Raw genomic sequence first — 20683 nt, 5'->3', positions numbered from 1 at the left:
CAGTTTCTTCATTTTTCACAAGTGGTACAATGTGAGGCTACTGTCCAAAATCCCAAGCAAAATTGGATTTGGAACTCATCTGCATGAAAGCAGCATGCTGTGTGTGGGTCCTCTGGGGTCATAGCAATGGTTGGGAGACAATTATGATGATGCAAAGTGAAAGGGAGTTGAGCCTAGCCCACAGTGTCTTTGTGAAAATATTCCCATTCATCTGAACTCCACAAAAAAAATCACACAAGACACAAATGTCCTTCCTTTATGTAAACATTCAGGTAATGTCATTTCCACAAGGTCCCAGACATTTGTATGAATAAGAATAAGGTTCTGTACACTCTGTGGAAATTAAAACATTGTAAAACAGTCAACTATTACTTTTCGTCCCTTGCAGAATCTGTGATATTTGTATTGAACTTAAGATAGATATGATATAAAGAACATGTGAATGTTCCAGACTACTTAATCCACCTAAAGTTCCGAGGCCCTTATGCAGGTACCTATTGATTATTCTTCCCGTTCCTGCTCTATATGTATGTCTGTTCTAATCATTTCAGATTTTAAGCTTTCATATTTCAGATTAGTTTCATTGACACGTCTCAATTCTTTTATAATGTAACAGTTGTGTTCTTTTGCAACCCCATCTTATAGAAAAACAGTGCATCAGAAACAGCGTTTCAAGTGTAGGTGATCGAATCACATTATAGTCAGAACACGTTTTAAAAGTTTGCGTTTTAGAAACACTGTCCACAATTCATCAATTTGTGTTACAGCATATTTGCGTTGAGAAACATGAATTTTATCATGCCTTTAGGTGTACTGGTCATTAATATTCCGTAGCAAACATTCCAATCTATTAATTATTTTTATGTATTGGGATCTCTGTTAACGTAATGAAACATGGCATTCAAATTAATTCTGGATTAAAATGATTCAGCATATTTATGGAACAACTAATATTTATTTTCACTCCAAACATTACAACATATGTAATATTAAAGGCTAAGGCTACAGAACTCCTACTTAATCTGATGTAAAGGAATAGCTGCCAGATTAAAGTAAGATAGAACACATGTCTTAACTCATTGATCCAATTTCCATTACAATCCATCAGTCTGGACAATGTTCACTGTGTAGAACAGACCGAGTAACCTTGAAATTTCAGTCAGACTATGACAAGATAATGTCAGAAACCATTTCTTCACAGAAAGGAGACAAGAAATTTAGAATTGTCTTTCCAAAAATGCGGTTCAGTCTAGGTCAATAATTGAAAATTCTGAAATTAAGATTGAAATTTCATTGGGTAAGGGTGTTCAGGGTTATGGAACCAAGACGAATAATAGGAGTTATGATTCAGAACAACCTTGTTCTAGTTGAGTATGAAATCAGGACTGAGAGATGGAGTGGACTATTCACAGATCTAGTGATTCAAAAAAGAAACGTTCACAAAGTAATATAGCACATTCAAGGAGAATTGGAAAATCGAATAGGCATATGCTGTCCATGGAATTCAAATGATGCAACGAATACTCACAGTTATGATGTAATGGATCATAGAAACGTCTTGCCTTTGCATCATCTGTATTCCGGGTGTCTGTCTGAAGAATTATTTCATTTATTGCGTTAATTGTAGTTGAGACGGTAAAAGGAATGGCAGGCTGATGATCATCATCAGGAGTAGCTGATGCACAAAGACACACAATTGCTCTGATATGATTTTTCTTTCAATCAGTCATTATAATCACAAAATTTTACAAACTCAAATAAAGCTTTTCAGGAAATAATTTGAATTCATGCCAGTTTCTCCATTTGCACAAGTGATACAATGTGAAACTATTGTCCCAAATTACAAACAAAATTGGATCTGGACCTCCTCTACATGAAAGCAGCATGCTGTGTATGGGTCCTGTGGGGTCATAGCAATGGGTGCGAGACGCCATGACGATGCAAAATGAAGGAGAGTGAGCCTAGCTCACAGTGTCTTTGTGGAAATATTCCTGTTCATCTGGACTCCACAGAAATCAAACAAGACACAAATATCCTTCCTTTCTGTAAACATTTGGAAAATATGGTTCCTAAAAGGCACCAGGCATTTGAGTGAATGACAAAGCAGCAGTATGGACAATGTTCACTGTGAAGAGTAGATCGATTAGCCTTAAAATTACAGTCAGGTTATGTCAAGATAATGTCAGGAAGCATTTTTTTCACAGAATGGGACAAGAAATCAAGAAATGTCTCCTGAAAAATGTGGTTCAGGCTAAGTCAATAATTGAAAATTCCAAAATTAAGATTGAGAGCTTTTCATTGGATAAGGATGTTCAGGGCTATGGAACCAAAATGAATAATAGGAGTTATGATTCAGAACAACCTCGTTCTAGTTCAATGTGAAATCAGGTCTGAGAGATGAAATGGACTATTCATAGATCTTACAGTTCTAAAGATTCAAAAAAGGCACGTTCGCAAAGTAATTTAGCACGTACAAGGAGAATTGGAAAATGGAATAGGCATAATCTGTCCCTGAAATTCAAGTGATGCAACAGATACTCACTCTTGCCAAGTGGTTGTGGGGTCAAAGGGCTTGCCTCTGCATCATCTGTTTTCTGGGAGGCCTGAGTTGATACTTCATTTATTGCGTTGATTGTCGTTGGGACAGTAGAAGGATTGGCAGGCTGGTGATCAACATCAGGACGAGCTGAAGCATAAAGACACATACTTGCTCTGAGATGGTTTTTCTTTCAATCAGTCATTATAATCACAAAATTTAGATAAAGCTTTTAGAGAAATAATATGAATTCATGCCAGTTTCATCATTTTCACAAGTGATACAATGTGAAGCCATTGTCCTAAATCCCAAACAAAATTGGATTTAGACCTCATGCTATATGTGGGTTCTGTGGGGGCAAGGCAATGGGTGCGAGACGGTCATGATGATGCAAAATGAAGCCCACAGTGTCCCTGTGGAAATATTCCTGTTCATCTGGACTCCACAGAAATCAAAGAAGACAAAAATATCCTTCTTTTCTGTGAACATTCAGATAATGTAGTTTCTAAAAGGACCCACGTTTTTGTATGTCCACTGTTTGGAAATTAAAACGTTGTGAAACAGTCAGTTATTAATTTGGCTCACTTGCAGAATCTCTGATAATTGCAATGAACTTAAGAGAGATATAAAAAAAGAACATGTGAATGTTACAGACTATTTAATCCACCTAAGGACCTGAGGCCCTTCTGCATATACCCATGTGATCATTCTTCCTGTTCCCATATATGCCTTTTCTAATTTAGATTTTAAGCTTTCATATTTCAGATTATTTTCATTGGCATGTCTCAATTCACTACAGGTACTTCTTCTGCAACGTGATGGTTGTGTTATTGTGCAACCCCATCTTATAGAAAATAGTGCATGAGAAACAGCATGTCTAATGGTGGTAATCTAATCACATTATAGCCAAGAAACATTTTTAAAGTTTGCATCTTAGAAACACTGTCCCCAATTCGTCAATCTGTGTAACAACAAATCTGCATTAACAAAACATTCATTTTACCAGAACAACCTGTCGTACCTTCATGTGTAATGGTCATTAATATTCTGTTGGAAACATTCCAATCTATTAATTATTTTTATGTATTGGGATCTCTGTTATTGTAGTGAAACATTGCATTCAAATTAATTCTGGATTGAAATGAATCTGCATATTTATGAAGCAACTCATAATTCTTTTCACTCCAAACATTGCAACATATCTAATTCTAAAGGCTAAGGCTATACAACTCCCACTTACTCTACCTGATCTAAAGGAATAGCTGCCAGATTAAAGTAAGATGGAACAAATGCCTTAACTCATTGATCCAAGTTCCATTACAAAGTATCAGTATGGATAATGTTCACTGTGAAGAACAGATCAATTAGCCTTAAAATTACAGTCAGGTTATGTCAAGATAATGTCAGGAAGCATTTTTTCACAGAATGGGACAAGAAATCAAGAAATGTCTCCTGAAAAATGTGGTTCAGGCTAGGTCAATAGTTGAAAATTCCAAAATTAAGATTGAGAGCTTTTCATTGGATAAGGGTGTTCAGGGCTATGGAACCAAAATGAATAATAGGAGTTATGATTCAGAACAACCTCGTGAAATCAGGACTGAGAGATGAAATGGACTATTCATAGATCTTACAGTTCTAAAGATTCAAAAAAGGCACGTTCGCAAAGTAATTTAGCATGTACAAGGTGAATTGGAAAATGGAATAGGCATAATTTGTCCCTGAAATTCAAGTGATGCAACAGATACTCACTCTTGCCAAGTGGTTGTGGGGTCAAAGGGCTTGTCTCTGCATCATCTGCTTTCTGGGAGGCCTGAGTTGATACTTCATTTATTGCGTTGATTGTCGTTGGGACGGTAGAAGGATTGGCAGGCTGGTGATCAACATCAGGACGAGCTGAAGCACAAAGACACATAATTGCTCTGAGATGGGTTTTTCTTTCAATCAGTTATTATAATCACAAAATTTAGATAAAGCTTTTAGAGAAATAACATGAATTCATGCCAGTTTCATCATTTTCACAAGTGATACAATGTGAAGCCATTGTCCTAAATCCCAAACAAAATTGGATTTAGAACTCATGCTATATGTGGGTTCTGTGGGGGCAAGGCAATGGGTGCGAGACGGTCATGATGATGCAAAATGAAGCCCACAGTGTCCCTGTGGAAATATTCCTGTTCATCTGGACTCCACAGAAATCAAAGAAGACAAAAATATCCTTCTTTTCTGTGAACATTCAGATAATGTAGTTTCTAAAAGGACCCACGTTTTTGTATGTCCACTGTTTGGAAATTAAAACGTTGTGAAACAGTCAGTTATTAATTTGGCTCACTTGCAGAATCTCTGATAATTGCAATGAACCTAAGAGAGATAAAAAAAAGAACATGTGAATGTTACAGACTATTTAATCCACCTAAGGACCTGAGGCTCTTCTGCATATACCCATGTGATCATTCTTCCTGTTCCCATATATGCCTTTTCTAATTTAGATTTTAAGCTTTCATATTTCAGATTATTTTCATTGGCATGTCTCAATTCACTACAGGTACTTCTTCTGCAATGTGATGGTTGTGTTATTGTGCAACCCCATCTTATAAAAAATAGTGCATTAGAAACAGCATGTCTAATGGTGGTAATCTAATCACATTATCGTCAAGAAACATTTTTAAAATTTACATCTTAGAAACACTGTCCCCAATTCGTCAATCTGTGTAACAACAAATCTGCATTAACGAAACATTCATTTTACCAGAACAACCTGTCATACCTTCAGGTGTAATGGTCATTAATATTCTGTTGGAAATATTCCAATCTATTAATTATTTTTATGTATTGGGATCTCTGTTATTGTAGTGAAACATTGCATTCAAATTAATTCTGGATTGAAATGAATCTGCATATTTATGAAGCAACTCATAATTCTTTTCACTCCAAACATTGCAACATATCTAATTCTAAATGCTAAGGCTATACAACTCCCACTTACTCTACCTGATCTAAAGGAATAGCTGCCAGATTAAAGTAAGATGGAACAAATGCCTTAACTCATTGATCCAAGTTCCATTACAAAGTATCAGTATGGACAATGTTCACTGTGAAGAACAGATCGATTAGCCTTAAAATTACAGTCAGGTTATGTCAAGATAATGTCAGGAAGCATTTCTTCACAGAAAGGGACAAGAAATCAAGAAATGTCTCCTGAAAAATGTGGTTCAGGCTAGGTCAATAATTGAAAATTCCAAAATTAAGATTGAGAGCTTTTCATTGGATAAGGGTGTTCAGGGCATTGGAACCAAGATGAATAATAGGAGTTAAGATTCAGAACAACCTCGTTCTAGTTCAATGTGAAATCAGGACTGAGAGATGAAATGGACTATTCATAGATCTTACAGTTCTAAAGATTCAAAAAAGGCACTTTCGCAAAGTAATTTAGCATATACAAGGAGAATTGGAAAATGGAATAGGCATAATCTGTCCCTGATACTCACTCTTGCCAAGTGGTTGTGGGGTCAAAGGGCTTGCCTCTGCATCATCTGTTTTCTGGGAGGCCTGAGCTGTTGGTTCATTTATTGCGTTGATTGTCGTTGGGACGGTAGAAGGATTGGCAGGCTGGCGATCATCATCGGGAAGAGCTGAAGCACAAAGACACTTAATTGGTCTGATATGGTTTTTTCTTTCCATCAGTCATTATAGTCACAAATTTTTACAAACTCAGACTAAGGTTTTAGGAAAATAACTTGAATTCATGCCAGTTTCTTCATTTTCATAGGTACTTATGTGAATAAGAATTTGGTGCTGTCCAGTCTGTGGAAATTAAAACATTATGAAACAGTCAGTTATTAATTTGGCTCACTTGCAGAATCTGTGATAATTTAAAATGAGAAATTTCCCAAAGTAAGTTAGCAAGTATGAGGAGAACTGGAAAACAGAACAGGTATGTGCTGTTCATAAAATTCAACTGATGTAAGGAATCCTCACAGCTGAGTAGCAATGTTGTGAGTGAATGGTTTGTCTCTGCTCCATTTGGGAATCAGTCTAAGCCAGTGTTTCATCTATTGTGTTGCTGGTAGTTGTGATGGGCAAGGGAAAGTGTTGTCACACAGGGTAAACCCCTCTGCTAATTTAAACTATCAATGCAGAAAACATTCACCCCGCGCTGTTATCTGTTAAAATTCCAGAGGCAAAGAACGATCACTATTTAACATAAAGATTAAAATCTTTACTCTTTAATTCCAACAAAGAATATAACCATCAAGTATTTGCAACTCATTTCACTTTAACCTATAATCTACCTCCGACTCTACAATATGAGACCGATAAAAAAAATCCCGATTAAGATTTATAAAAGAGAAACATGATTCAAAACCAGTCAGCTTTGCCGATTCTCCTTTGTAGATTTTCTCCAGCTCAGCTTCGATGTCCTGCTGCACAAACTCCCCACAGACAGGCACCTGACAGGTATCAGAGAGCTCTTCAATTAGCAATCCACCCCTACATTTGTTGGTCTTTGGCAGCTGTCCCCTAAGTGTTCAAAATGTCCAGTTTTATACCCCAAAATATTGGTTTGCTTCATTGGTTTTAATACTATCAAAATACTAAATGCAAATTTGATTGAATTTTGGTATCTTGGGACATAATTTAAATTCCTGAAGAAGGGCTCAGGCCCGAAACATTGACTCTCCTGCTCCTTGGATGCTGCCTGACCTGCTGCGCTTTTTCAGCAACACACTTTCAGACATATTTTAAACTGATTGGCCGAATTTAAATTTGATTTTGTTTCATGGCAACCTAGCTGATGTTAGCTGTTTCGACCAAGTATTACATTGTTACCGTGTTCTAGATTCTCTATGATATGTCCTTGCTAGCTTTTCAAATCTCTTAAAGGTGCAGTGCCTCTACACCTTCATAACAAACAGAAGTCACAACATCATCATCAGGAAGAATTGAAATGAAAGACACGCAATTGCTCTGACAGCTTTACATTCAGTGAATCACTATAATCATATGATTTTACAAACCATTTACAAATTAATTAGTTCCCAAGTGGAATTTGGTAAGAGGGAATTTTATGGAAAATCATTTTGTACTCTTGAATGCAGCTGATCTTTCTTTTATCATTTGAATGGATGCTATTCCAGGAATTGTGAATCTGAATCATAATGAAATACAATGTACTGAACAACTTACGAAAAAGAACCATCTACTTTGAAAGTAAAACAAAAATGAAGATCATGCTTTCAGGTTAGTCTGTTGACCAGTCAAGCAAGCACACAAAAAGGTAAAATAATCACAAATCATTCTATCACTATGCACAAAGGCATAGTCTTGAAAGTCAAATCATCCCAACTGCTGTTAATACACTGAGGAACTAGACTGGCAACCTTCCCACTGCTTCAACATTTTAATATTGCACAGGTTGTTCGGCTACTGGCGGATGGAGCTGTTTTGTCATGTGTGTTCAGGAGGGTTTCCTTACTCAGTATGTAGACAGGCTGACGAGGGGGGAAGCCATCTTGGATTTGGTGCTCGGCAATGATTTGGTGCTCAACAGGTGTCAGATCTCGTGGTGGGAGAATCCTTTGGTGACAGTGAACACAACTGCCTCACATTTACCAAAGCCATGGAGAGGGAAGGAGCAGTTACCATGGGAAGATGTTTAATTGAGGGAAAGGAAATTATGATGTTTGATGAGATTAAATTCCCTAGTGTGGAAACAGGCCCATTGGCCCAACAAGTCCACACCGACACGCCTACATTTTCACCAGACGAATGCACCTAACACTATGGGCAATTTAGCATGGCCAATTCACAACCTGTACATCTTTGGATTGTGGGAGGAAACTGGAACACCTAGAGGAAATCCACGCAGACACGGGGAGATTGTGCAAACTCCACACTGACAGTTGCCCAAGGCTGGAATCGAACCTGGGTCCCTGGCACTCTGAGGCAGCAGTGCCAACCACTCAGCCACCGTGCCGCCCCTTTGTCAGAGAGAAGTTGGGAAGTAGAGATAGGGAACAATTGTTCCACAGAAAGGGCACAACAAACACATGGAACATGTTTAAGAAGCAGTTGTTGCGAGTGATGCATAAATTTGTTCCACTAAGACAGGCAACAAGGGGTAAGATTAGAGAGCGTTGGATGACGAGAACAGAAGGGTTTCTCGTCAAAAGGAAGAAGGCAGCTTACGTAAGGTGGAGGAAGCAAGGATCTAGCACAGCTTTAGAGGATTACAGGCTTAATAGATAGGTGCTCAAAAATGGAGTGAGGAGAGCCAGGAGGGGGCACAAGAAAGGCTTGGTGGGAAGCATTAGAAAGAACCAAAGGCATTTTACTATATGTGAGGAATAAGAGAATGATCAGGGAGAAGGAAGGGCTGGTCAGGGATAAATTGGAGAACTTGTGCATGGAGTCTGAGCAGACAGGGGAAGTGCAAAATTAGTTTTTTTACTTCAGTTTTTCACTAAATAAAGGGACCTTGTTGTGAATTAGAACTTTGAGGAGCCAGGAAACAGGCTTGAACAGATTGAGATTGAGGACGTTGACGTGCTGGAAACTTTGGCAAACAATAAGATTGATAATCCCCAGGGCCAGACCAGATTTATCCTAGTTTGCTCCAGGAAGTGAGAAAGGAGGTTGCTAAGGAGCTGGTGACGATATTTGCTTCCTCACTCTCCACGGGATTCGTAGTGGAGGATTGGAGGGAGGCGAATGTTATGCCTCTTTTCAAGAAGGGTAATGGGGAAATTGCTGGCAATTACACACCGGTCAGTCTTAGGTCTGTATTCAGCAAGGTTTTGGAAAGAATTCTCAGGGATAGGATTTATGACTATTTGGAAAAGCATGGCGTGATTAAAAGTAGTCAGTATGGCTTTGTGAGGGGCAAGTCATGCCTCACAAATCGTATTGAGTTCTCTGAGGAGGTGACGAGACAGGTTGATGAATGTTGACCAGTGGATGCGGTGCAAATGGACTTCAGCAAGGCAATTGATAAGGTTCCCCTTGGCCAGCTCATTCATAAAGTCAGGAGGTATGGGATACAGGGAGATTTGGTTCTCTGGATTCAGATTGGTTGGCTGACAGAAGGCAGAGTGTGGTTGTGGATGGAAAGTATTCTGCCTGGAGGTCAATGGTGAATGGTGTCCCGCTCAGTTCTTGAGCCTCTGCTCTTTGTAGTTCTTATGAATGACTTGGATGAGGAGGTTGAGGGCTGGTTTGTAAACTTGCTGATGACACGATGGTTGGAGGTACCATTGATAGCATCGAGGCCTGTTGCAGGCTGCAGCGCAAAATTGACAGGATGCAGAGCTGAGCTAAGAAATGGCAAATGGAATTCAACCTGGATAAATGCAAAGTGATGCAATTTGAAAGGTCCAATTTGAATGCTGAATATAGGATTAAAGACAAGATTCTTGGCAGTCTGGAGGAACAGTGCTAGCTTGGTGTTCAAATGCATAGATCCCTCAATGTTGCCAACAAGTGGATAGGATTGTTCAGAAAGCATGTGGTCTCGTGGCTTTTATTAACTAGGGAGTCGAGTTTAAGATCCGTGAGGTTTTGCTGCATCTCTACAAAATCTTGGTGAGACCAAACTTGGAATATTGTGTCCAGTTCTGGTCACCCTATTACAGGAAAGATGCGGAGGCTTTGGAGAGTGTGCAAAAATGGTTTACCAGGATGCTGCCTGGACTACAGGGCTTGTCTTATGAAGAGAGGTGGACTAAGCTCGGTCTTTTCTTGGAGAAGGAAGAGAGGTGACCTGATCGAGGTGCACAAGGTAATGAGAGGCATGGATAGAGTCGATAACCAGACACTTTTCTCCAGGGCAGGATTGACTGCCATGAAGGGTAATAGTTTTAAGGTGTTACGAGGCAAGTATAGAGGAGACATCAGAGGTAAGTTCTTTATGCAGAGAGTTGTGAATGCATGGAATGCGTTGCCAGTGGCAGTGGTGGAAGCAGAGTCATTTGGGACATTTAAGTGACTGCTGGACATGCACATGGATTGAGGGGTGCATAGATTAGGTTATTTTATTTTAGGTTAGGATTAATCCTTGGCAAAACATGGTGAGCCAAACGGCCTGTTCTGTGCTGTACTCTTCTATGTTCTAAGTTCGATGTTCTATGAAATTTGCCGATCTCCTCTGCTGATGGCTTTGTTCAAATCTGGGTACTTTGTACCATGAGTAACATATGTACATCTGTAATTCCATATTCCATGACATGGATGTGATGTTGGCTTAGTGGCAGGAATCAAAATGTTTCTGGGTGCTTTTGAATTGGAAGCCTTTTCCAGTGGGATTCTTCAGCACCCAGTACTCAAGGTCTCTGTTTTTTGTGGTGTATATTAATGATTTGTTTATAAATGTAAAGGGTGTGGTCAAATTGTTTGCAGATGACACAACAAAATTGGTCACATGGTTGATAGTAAGACAGATAGCTTTTGACTGCAGGAAAACATCAACAGACTGATCTGACGAGGATAAAATTGGCAAATGGAATTCAACACAGCGAAAAGTGCAGTGATACACAAGAGGAGGTCAAACAGGCAAAAGGAACAGACATTAACTGGAAGAACACTGACAGGGACCTTGGAGAGAATGCCCACAATTCCCTGAAGGTATGATGACAGGTTGAAAGGATTGTTAAGAAGGAAGATGGAATCCTTTCCTATTTTAGCCATGGTATTTAGAACTGTGATGTTATGCTGGAACTCTATACATCGTTAGTTCGGGCTAAACTTGTGCACAATGTGCATTTTTGGTCATCACTAAATGGATGGAATTGCAGCAGAGTCAGTGCAGAGGAGATTTAGGAAGATGAAGTAAAGCAGTGAGGAAAGATTGGATAGGCTGGAATTGTCCTGGCAACACAAAAGGCTGATGGGAGATTCAATTCAGATGTAGGAAATTGTGAAAGGCCTTGATCAAATGGATGGAAAGTGTCTGTCTACCTCAGCAGACAGATCTGTCATTTGAGGAGCACAGATTTAAAGTGATCAGCAGAAAGGTTAAAGGGGAGATGAGAATACATATTTTTCACCCTAGATGTCTGGAACTGGCTGCCCAGAAAGATAGAACAGACAGAATCCAGAAACACACCGAGGTGAGAAGACAGTGAATACGGAACATAACAACTTATTCAAAACTGCATAAAACCCACTCTGATGACATAAAACCACTGGAGAATCTCAGAGAGTTGATGAATAGGAAGAACTGTTTGTCAGCAACCTATATATGGAAACTAATTCCATGTCTTCAATGAATGCTTTCAAAGCGCTGTCTGAGAAGATGTAGAACAGCCAATGATATTACCTTGATGGATTCTGACAGTAGGATGTAAGAAGGGAATGCAGTGTTGTTGATTCTCTGAGGCTATAATCAGAACAACGTGAATATGAGCAGGTGAGTGCAGCCCCACAGAAATGGACAATACAGGAATATTATTGGAGGAGGATTGTGTCATGGATCATGTCAATGGTGACAGGAAGGTCAAGGGGGATGAGGAATTATATTCAACATGATCACAGGAAATGTTATTTATAACATTGCTTAAACTTGTTCATTGGCGCTTTGACAGGACCAAAAGTCTAATTAAAGAGATTAAATCAGGGAGTTCTATGAAATCTGCAAATGTAATAGAGAGATGATGATGTGTTCAAGAAAAAGGACTGGATGGAGATAGGATGGCAGAAAGATCAAAATTTGGAGTGCAGAGGAGAAGATTTATGAGAATGAATGCTCTACATAAAGCTTAGAGTACTTCAGAGTGGAAACATCTGCAACAGGCAGTGCACAACTTTAACATTAATGCCAGTTGGAATTGGTGCTATTTAGGAACTTAAGAGCTTTGGCATTCTCTGCCTTAGGAGGCTGAGGTGGATAGATTCTTATTAGGCACCAGAATCCAAAGTTATGGAGTTATACATGAAAATAAGGAATGTGAAATACCAACAGATCAGCCACGATCTTATTGAATAGAACACAGGCTTGAGGGATCAAATGGGTCTATGTCTCTCCCAATTTCTTATGTTCTTGAACATGTTGAAATGGCACATTGTCCTCAGTGACTGATCCACATGCAAAAGTAGCCAATGGATGTTATTGAAATTTGTTGTGAAAACATAGGTTCATTGTTCTTTAAATTAATTCAGGGTCTTTAAATTCATTAAGTGCATAACATAATAAAAGAAATGTTACTTTGGTTAAACGAAAAGGAACGTAGAGATATTAAAAACCACTCTGAGAGCTGCAAAGAATGTATGCTGTTTGCAGTGCAATTCCATGGCAGTGATGAGCGTAACCCAGTGAAAATAGAAATGAAATCTAGAACCCAATAATCATGTCAGCATTCATAGATCAGATACAGCTTCAAACCTTTTCACACGAACTAGCTTTATTATGTCCAAAAGATGTGTTTCTATTTCAAATGAAATTTATCTTGTTAAGGTTATGTCAAATGAGTTACCTGTAATATTAATCCAATAATAATCATCAATGATAGTAGAACAGGTTAACAAAACTGAAGGTTTTCAAACTTTGGAGCATTTTCTATAATTTTTAAAACATATTTCAGAAAGTTTAGATTATCTTTTGGTTCCACCGTAATTTTCATCCTTCAACCAATTGTTTCATTTGTTCCCTGGCATCTGTTTGAGATTAAAACTGTTTGCAAACTTGATGTCACACTTGATCCTGAGGTGAGCCTCCAAACATCACTAAGAATTTCTAATTCTACCCTCATTACTTCACCCAATTCTGCCCTTGCCTCGGCTAATCTTCTGTTTAAATGCTTGCTTATCCCTTTGTTATCTTTAGACTTGACTATTCTAGGAAAAGGCAAAGTCACTATATTCCCAGCAGACCATATAGCTGCTGTCCTATAGTGTTGAGTCTAACTTGAGGGTCATCACACTTCAGATGAAGGATGAGGTTGAAGAAGCAGGACCGTCTTGATAAACCCACTTGGTGCAGGAACAGACTTGATGATTCTAACCATTCCTTGACTATTTGTAACTATGAGACAACTCTCCCTATTTTAGCACAAACCACTCAATGTTAATTAAGGAAGATTTTGCAGGGTCGTTAAGGTTGCATGTGCTATTGTCATTTCCAGTGCCTTGGTCTATGCAGAGCATTATTCCAGTTTCATTCCTTTTATCCAAATTTTGTAGTGATTTGATGCAAATAGGTAACTTCTTGGTCCAATGTAGGGGTCATTCATGCAAACACCTACATTATTGGGGATCTGGAGGCACATGCAGGCCAGACCAGGTGAGGATGTCATATTTTCCTTCTTTGAAGTGCATTAGTGAACCAGATGGGTTTTTACAGCATTTCTGTGCCTTTTAATTCCAGATTCATTAATTGAATTCAGATTTCACCATTTGCCTGGTGGAATTCAAATCAAGTTTCTCTTTTTAACCTATTTAATTAACCAGATGAGAGATATTATTGCACACTTCTGCAGCAGGTATGACTTGAACCTGAGTCTGCTTTTCCAAGGGTAGGGACATTGGAATTACATTGTGTCACAAGAGAGCTCTGAAGGCTCCCAGAGTATTAGCCTGGGTCTCCAGATGCTAGTAATAAAAATACAAAGGCACTGCTCTCATGTTATTATGAGATGTGCTATCAAATAATAAGTTGTAAATTAATCTGCATTTGGACTTGTGAAAGGCAGTTTTAAACAAAAAAAGAACAGTGACTGAAATTTAAGATGGCTGAAATGAATTGTGGAGCTGTATTCCACCTCATGGAAAAGTAAAGAGGCTCCGATCGAGTCAACCACACCTCTCGAGGTGTAGTCAGTTCTCCCATCTCATCAAAGTGAAGGATGTATCAATGAGCAGTCAATGGCAGGAACACTAAGAACTTAACCAACCCAAACAGCAGTTATAGAGTCACAGGGTAATGGAGATATACAGCATGGAAACAGACCCTTCAGTCCAATCTGTCCATGCTGACCAGATATCCCAACCCAATCTAGTCCCACCTGCCAGTACCTGGCCCATATTTCTCCAAAATCTTTCTATTCAGATACCCATCCAAATGCCTCTTAAATGTTACAATTGTACAAGCCTCCACCACTTCCTCTGGCAGCTCATTTCATACACATGCCACCCTCTGTGTGAAAGATTTGCCCCTTTGGTAACTTTTATATCTTTCCCCACTCACACTTAACCTATGCCCTCTAGTTTTGGACATTACCACCCCAGGGAAGAGACTTGTCTATTTCTCCTATCCATGCCCCTTGTGATTTTATAAACATCTATAAGGTCACCTCTCAGCCTCTGACACTCCAGGGAAAACAGTGCCAGCCTATTCAACCTCTCCCTATAACTCAAATCCTCCAACCCTGGCAAGGACTGATTACCGATAGTAAACATGGCGTTATGCTTGGGAAATCATGTCTCACAAACTTGATTGAGTTTTTTGAAGAAGTAACAAAGAGGATTGATGAGGTCAGAGAGGTAGATGTGATCTACATGGACTTCCCTTTGGCGTTCGACAAGGTTTCCAATGGGAGACTGATTAGCAAGGTTAGATCTCACAGAATACATGGAGAACTAGCCATTTGGAAACAGAACTGGGTCAAAGGTAGAAGACAGCGGGTGGTGGTGGAGGACTGTGATCAGTGGAATGGTCACAGGATTGGTGCTGGGTCCTCTACTTTATGTCATTTTCGTAAATTATGTGGATGCAAGCAAAAGAGGTCCAGTTAGTAAGTTTGCAGATTACACCAAAATTGGAGGTATAGTGGACAGCAAAGAAGATTACCTCAGATTACAACGGGATCTTGATCAGATGGGCCAATGAATGGAGAAGTGGCAGATGGAGTTTAATTCAGATAAATGAGAGGTGCTGCATTTTGGGAAAGCAAATCTTAGCAGGACTTATACACTGAATGGTAAGGTCCTAGGGAGTGTTACTAAACAAATAAACCTTGGACTGCAGGTTCACAGCTCCTTGAAAATGGAGTCACAGGCAGATAGGATAGTGAAGAAGGCATTTGGTATGCTTTCTTTTATTGGTCAGAGTATTGAGTACAGGAATTGGGAGGTCATGTTGCAGCTGTACAAGACATTGGTTAGGCCACTGTTGGAATATTGTGTGCAATTCTGGTCTCTTTCCTATCGGAAAGATGTTGCAAAACTTGAAAAGGTTCAGAAAAGATTTACAAGGATGTTGCCAGGGTTGGAGGATTTGAGCTATCAGGAGAGGCTGAACAGGCTGGGGCTGTTTCCCCTGGACTGTCGGAGGCTGAGGGGTGACATTATAGAGGTTTAAAAATTATAAGATGCATAGATAGGATAAGTAGACAAGTCTTTTCCCTGGGGTGAGGGAATCCAGAACTAGAGGGCATAGGTTAAGTGAGTGAGGGGAAAGATAGAAAAGTGACCTAAGGGGCAACCTTTTCATACAAGGGTGGTGCGTGTATGGAATGAGATGCCAGAGGAATTGGTGGGGGCTTGTACAATTGCAACATTTAAGGGGCATTTGGATGGGTTTATGAATAGGAAGGGTTTGGAGGGACATGGACCCTGTACTGGCCGGTAGGACTAGATTGGCTTGGAATATCTGGTTGGCATGGACGGGTTGGACCAAAGGCTCTGTTTCCATGCTGTACATCTCTATGACTCTATTTAAAAAAAAGGGGGACATGAGATAGCTTTGGCAAATAGGGTTAAGGAGGATCCAAAGAGATTTTACAAATACATTAAGGACAAAATGATAACTAGAGACAGAATTGGGCCCCTCAAAGATCATCAAGGTGGCCTTTATGTGGAGTCGCAGGAGATGGGGAGATACTAAATGAGTATTTCGCATCATTGTTTACTATGGAAAAGGACATGTGGGCGGCACGGTGGCACAGTGGTTAGCACTGCTGCCTCACAGCGCCTGAGACCCGGGTTCAATTCCTGACTCAGGCGACTGACTGTGTGGAGTTTGCACGTTCTCCCCGTGTCTGCGTGGGTTTCCTCCGGGTGCTCCGGTTTCCTCCCACAATCCAAAGATGTGCGGGTCAGGTGAATTGGCCATGCTAAATTGCCCGTAGTGTTAGGTAAGGGGTAAATGTAGGGGTATGGGTGGGTTGCGCTTCTGCAGGTTGATGTGGACTTGTTGGGCCGAAGGGCCTGTTTCCACACTGTAAGTAATCTAAAAAGATATGGAAAGTAAGGAAATAGATAGTGTCACCTTGGAAAATGTCCAAATTACAGAGGAAGAAGTGTTGGATGTCTTGAAATGCAGAAAGATGGAGAAAACTCCAGGACCTGATCAGGTGTACCCTAGAAATCTGTGGGAAACTAGACAAGTGACTGCTGGGACCCTTGCTGAGATATCTGTGTCATCGATAGTCACAGGTGAGAAGACTGGAGATTGGCTAATGCCGTGCCACTGTTGAGGAAGTGTGGTAAGGACAAGCCAGGGAATTTTCGACCAGCGAGCCTTGCAGGTGGGCAAGCTGTTGGAGGGAATCCTGAGGGACAGGATTTACATGTATTTAGAAAGGCAAGGATTGTTTAGGGATAGACAACACAGCTTTGTGTGTGGGAAATCATGTCTCACAAACTTAATTGAGTTTTTTGAAGAAATAACAAAGAGGATTGATGAGGGTAGACTGGTGGATGTGATCTATATGGACTTCAGTAAGGCGTTTGTCAAGGTTACTCATGGGAGACTGGTTAGCAAGGTTAGATCTCATGGAATACAGGGGGAAGTAACCATTTGGTTATAGACTTGCCTCAAAAGGTAGAAGCCAGAGGGTGGTGGTGAAGGGTTGCCTTTGAGCCTGGAGGCCTGTAACCAGCAGAAGACAATGCTGGCAATAACTATGGAGTTCTCAGACAGTTGTGAAATTTGATTGAATGTGTCTATACAATTATGTTTGTTCAACTCCTTTGAGTTTGCGTCCTCCTGGATATAAAACATTTAAGCCATTTTGTAAAACAATGACACAATGCCACTGAACTCAATGAAAAGCAAAACTGTATCTCAAACAGTTCACAGCCCAATTATGTTCCCACCAAAAGTTGCAATTGTCGTCACTGGGTTCTGCTTTGTTGCTGTTTGAGGAATGCGATTTATTCTCTGTGATAGCCAAATGTGACATATGAATTCTGAAGAAAATATTGTGGGAATTTAGTCAGTTTGTTTTTAAATGTTCTTGCATTTGTCCCTGTTGCCAACCAAATGTTCCACGAATATGGTTCAGAGGTGCATTAAAAACTGGAAGTAGTAATTAGCCGCTGTAACCCAAACCTGAGAACACTTGCTCACTTCTTTTCAGGTGCTAGAATCCCCCAATGTTGCTGTGTGTGGTACATTCCTCATTCCTGCACCAGGGAGAACACCTCTGCCTTATCTGAAAGTTGAAAATCAATTGGATATGATGTGCAAATTTCTAGATTAAAAGGGAGAAACCATACCCAATGTTGCCCTCATCCTGATCTCCACCTTGTTGTGAAGAATGGGTCTAGCTAGTCTTCCCCAGAACTCTTTAAGCAGTTGGCCAGTAGCCATCACACCTACCCCTCATGAAAAAATTCATGAAGAAAACATTTCCCCCACTGTCTATCAGGAATGGGCTAGATAACATCCTCGAGGTGAACCTTCTTGCAAATTAGGGTTCTCACGATTAAAGTCTGAACTTTGAAAGTCAGGAGATTATTTTGATTGCCTTAAAATACCTAAACAAGACACCACCATGTAGAATGATATACTGCACATTGTAAGCTTTTATAAATGTCCCTTTAGTTCATGAAATGTCAATGTTTCTTCCCAGTTTGAATTTGCTATTTGTAAGCCAATTATGTTAGCTCAGCAGTGAATGGTAAACACTGAACTGATACTCAAGTCAGACATAGATCTTTAACAAAGTATACAATATTTGGCAATGTATCAGTTAGACAACTCAATGGTGACACATTGCTCCAGCCACTGAATTGAGGATGTGAATTTATTAACAGAGAATGATTTGCCCTTGTATACATTGTTTTAATATTTGGCAGTTGTTCCCTTTTCATGGAGGGGAAAGCAATTAAAGCAAGCTCAAAACTAGAATTTTGTTCAGGATTCCTTCCAGCTTTATATCCTGACAGTATTCTGATGTGATTCCGAACAAACGACAGGCTAGTTACTTACTGTCACACATTTGAAAACCATTGGTCCATCCAAGCTCGGTGCACCGGATCCGACTTTTGCCAAGCAATTGATAGCTGGAACAGGAAGAAATAAGTAGATGAAAATTCTCTGAACTAACAGAGAAAATTAATGTAAATTCTCTTTTCCAGCTATGGTCTAAAAGATTTAGCAATCTAGGTAGGGATAGAGAGTTTAGTTTGTCTTTCAGATTTTGACTTCACTTTCAATAGTTTCAATGCTAAGGTGTATTCTGATATAGCAACAACAAAAACTTGCATCTAGTTAGCACCTTTAACAGGAAAACATCTCAATGCACTTAATAACTCAATGACCACAATTGAAATGTTCTTTGTATATACCCCTAACAAAGCAAGGTAAGCTGCAGTAAAACAAGCATGATTTTATAGATTTTGACAGAAAACATAGAAACAGAAAATAGGAGGATGAGTAGGCCAATTTCTTCCTTTGAGCCTGCTCCACTATTCAACAGGTTCATGGCTGAACGTCAACCCTGTTCTGCTTTCTCCCCAGAAAATGCCATTTGTTCCTTATAAGTAAGTAAAGATTTCAGAGAAAATTCCAAATCTCCAGATCTTTGGCTGTTTGAGATTCAATCACTAATGATGGAGTCATTAAAGTAAAGTTTGTTTAAGATGTGGGAATTAGATGAGCACATGTATCTTGGATCGTTGGGGTTGGAGGAGATTAAAGATATAGAGGGATGAGGACATGGAGGACTTAAAAACAAGGATAAGAATGTTGTAATGGTGACAATGCTTAACCTGGATCCAAGGAAAGTCACAGAAATGGTAAGTGCAAGCTGTCATGCAAACAACAGAATTTTAGCTCAGCGTAAGTTTAAGAAGGGTGGCCGTTGGCCAAGTGTGCATTGGAATAGTCAAGCACAGATCAACAAAGGTAGGGATGACCATTTCAGCAGCAGGTGAGCTAAAGGAGGTGTTAATTTGGTCGATGATATGAAAAAAGCGCATATATAAAAACAGCTTCTTTCCCACTGTGATCAGACTTTTCAACAGTCTTCTCAAAAGTTAATTCTGTTCTCTGCCTCTCTATAGCTTCTCTGCAGCTGAAAGTTTGCATTCTGTATTCTGTTTTGCTACCCTGATGCACTTTGATTGTTTCAATATGCCTGTAGAGCATGTAAAATAATAAATTTCACTGAATCACAGGATCAAGTTTGAAAATCTTGCAATAATTTGGCTCAGTCTCAGACAATTGACAGAGGACGGATGACATCAGCAGATAGGAAACAAAATTTATAGTGAGGACCAAAGACAATTCCTTCCATATTGGGTTGAAGGATGTTTCTCATGTAGCTATGACTGAATGCCAGACAAACAAATTGATTACCAAGAGATGGAGAGATGGCATTTGGATAGAGATGGATTTAACAACTAAACATAAAAATTTAGATTAAAACAATAAATACTGAAAATAGTCAGAAAGTATATATGAAAATACTTTATGTTTCATGTTGAACCAAGATACAATTTACTGTCTAAGTTCTAAGAGGAGTGTTGTGGAACAGAGGGACCTAAGAGTATTTGTACATACTTCTTTGAACATGGTGTCACAGGTAGAGTGAGTGGTGAAGAAGGTATTTAGCATGCAAGCTTTCATCGGTCGAGGCAGTGAGTGCAGGAATTGGAATGTAATTTTACAGTTGTATAAATAGTTGGTGAGGCAGTTGGTTGTGCTCAGTTTTAGTTATCAGAAAGTCACAGTTAAACTGGAAAGAGTGTAAAAAAGATTGGCCAGAGTGCGGGGTGACCTCATTGAGGTATATAAAATCATGAGGGGCATAGATAGGATGAATGCATATAGTCTTTTTCCCAGGGATGGGGAATTGAAAACTACAGGATATAGGTTTACTGTAAAAGGGTAAAGATTTAAGAAGGACCTAAGGGGCAACTTCTTCACGTAGAGAGTGGCGCATATATGAAATGGGCTGCCACAGAATGTGGTGGAGGCAGATGCAATAGTAA

General features: G+C 39.5%; 1 protein-coding gene across 1 annotated transcript in view; it reads right to left on the bottom strand.

Annotated features, from left to right (window-relative positions):
• The window catches only part of LOC132828174 (mucin-2-like), a 68562-nt gene that overhangs the window by 29429 nt on the left and 18450 nt on the right, over window positions 1-20683 (bottom strand). The window contains exons 4-8 of the mRNA XM_060845106.1: window positions 18678-18751; window positions 6022-6165; window positions 4286-4429; window positions 2543-2686; window positions 1529-1675 (exon numbers count right to left, since the gene is read on the bottom strand). Coding sequence (XP_060701089.1) covers window positions 1529-1675; window positions 2543-2686; window positions 4286-4429; window positions 6022-6165; window positions 18678-18751 — 653 coding nt within the window. The remainder of the gene's footprint in view (window positions 1-1528; window positions 1676-2542; window positions 2687-4285; window positions 4430-6021; window positions 6166-18677; window positions 18752-20683) is intronic.

Source organism: Hemiscyllium ocellatum, chromosome 26 (assembly GCF_020745735.1).
Source record: "Hemiscyllium ocellatum isolate sHemOce1 chromosome 26, sHemOce1.pat.X.cur, whole genome shotgun sequence".
NCBI lineage: Eukaryota > Metazoa > Chordata > Chondrichthyes > Orectolobiformes > Hemiscylliidae > Hemiscyllium > Hemiscyllium ocellatum.
Note: the sequence above shows the minus strand (reverse complement) of the source record. Positions and strands in the feature narration are given on the sequence as shown.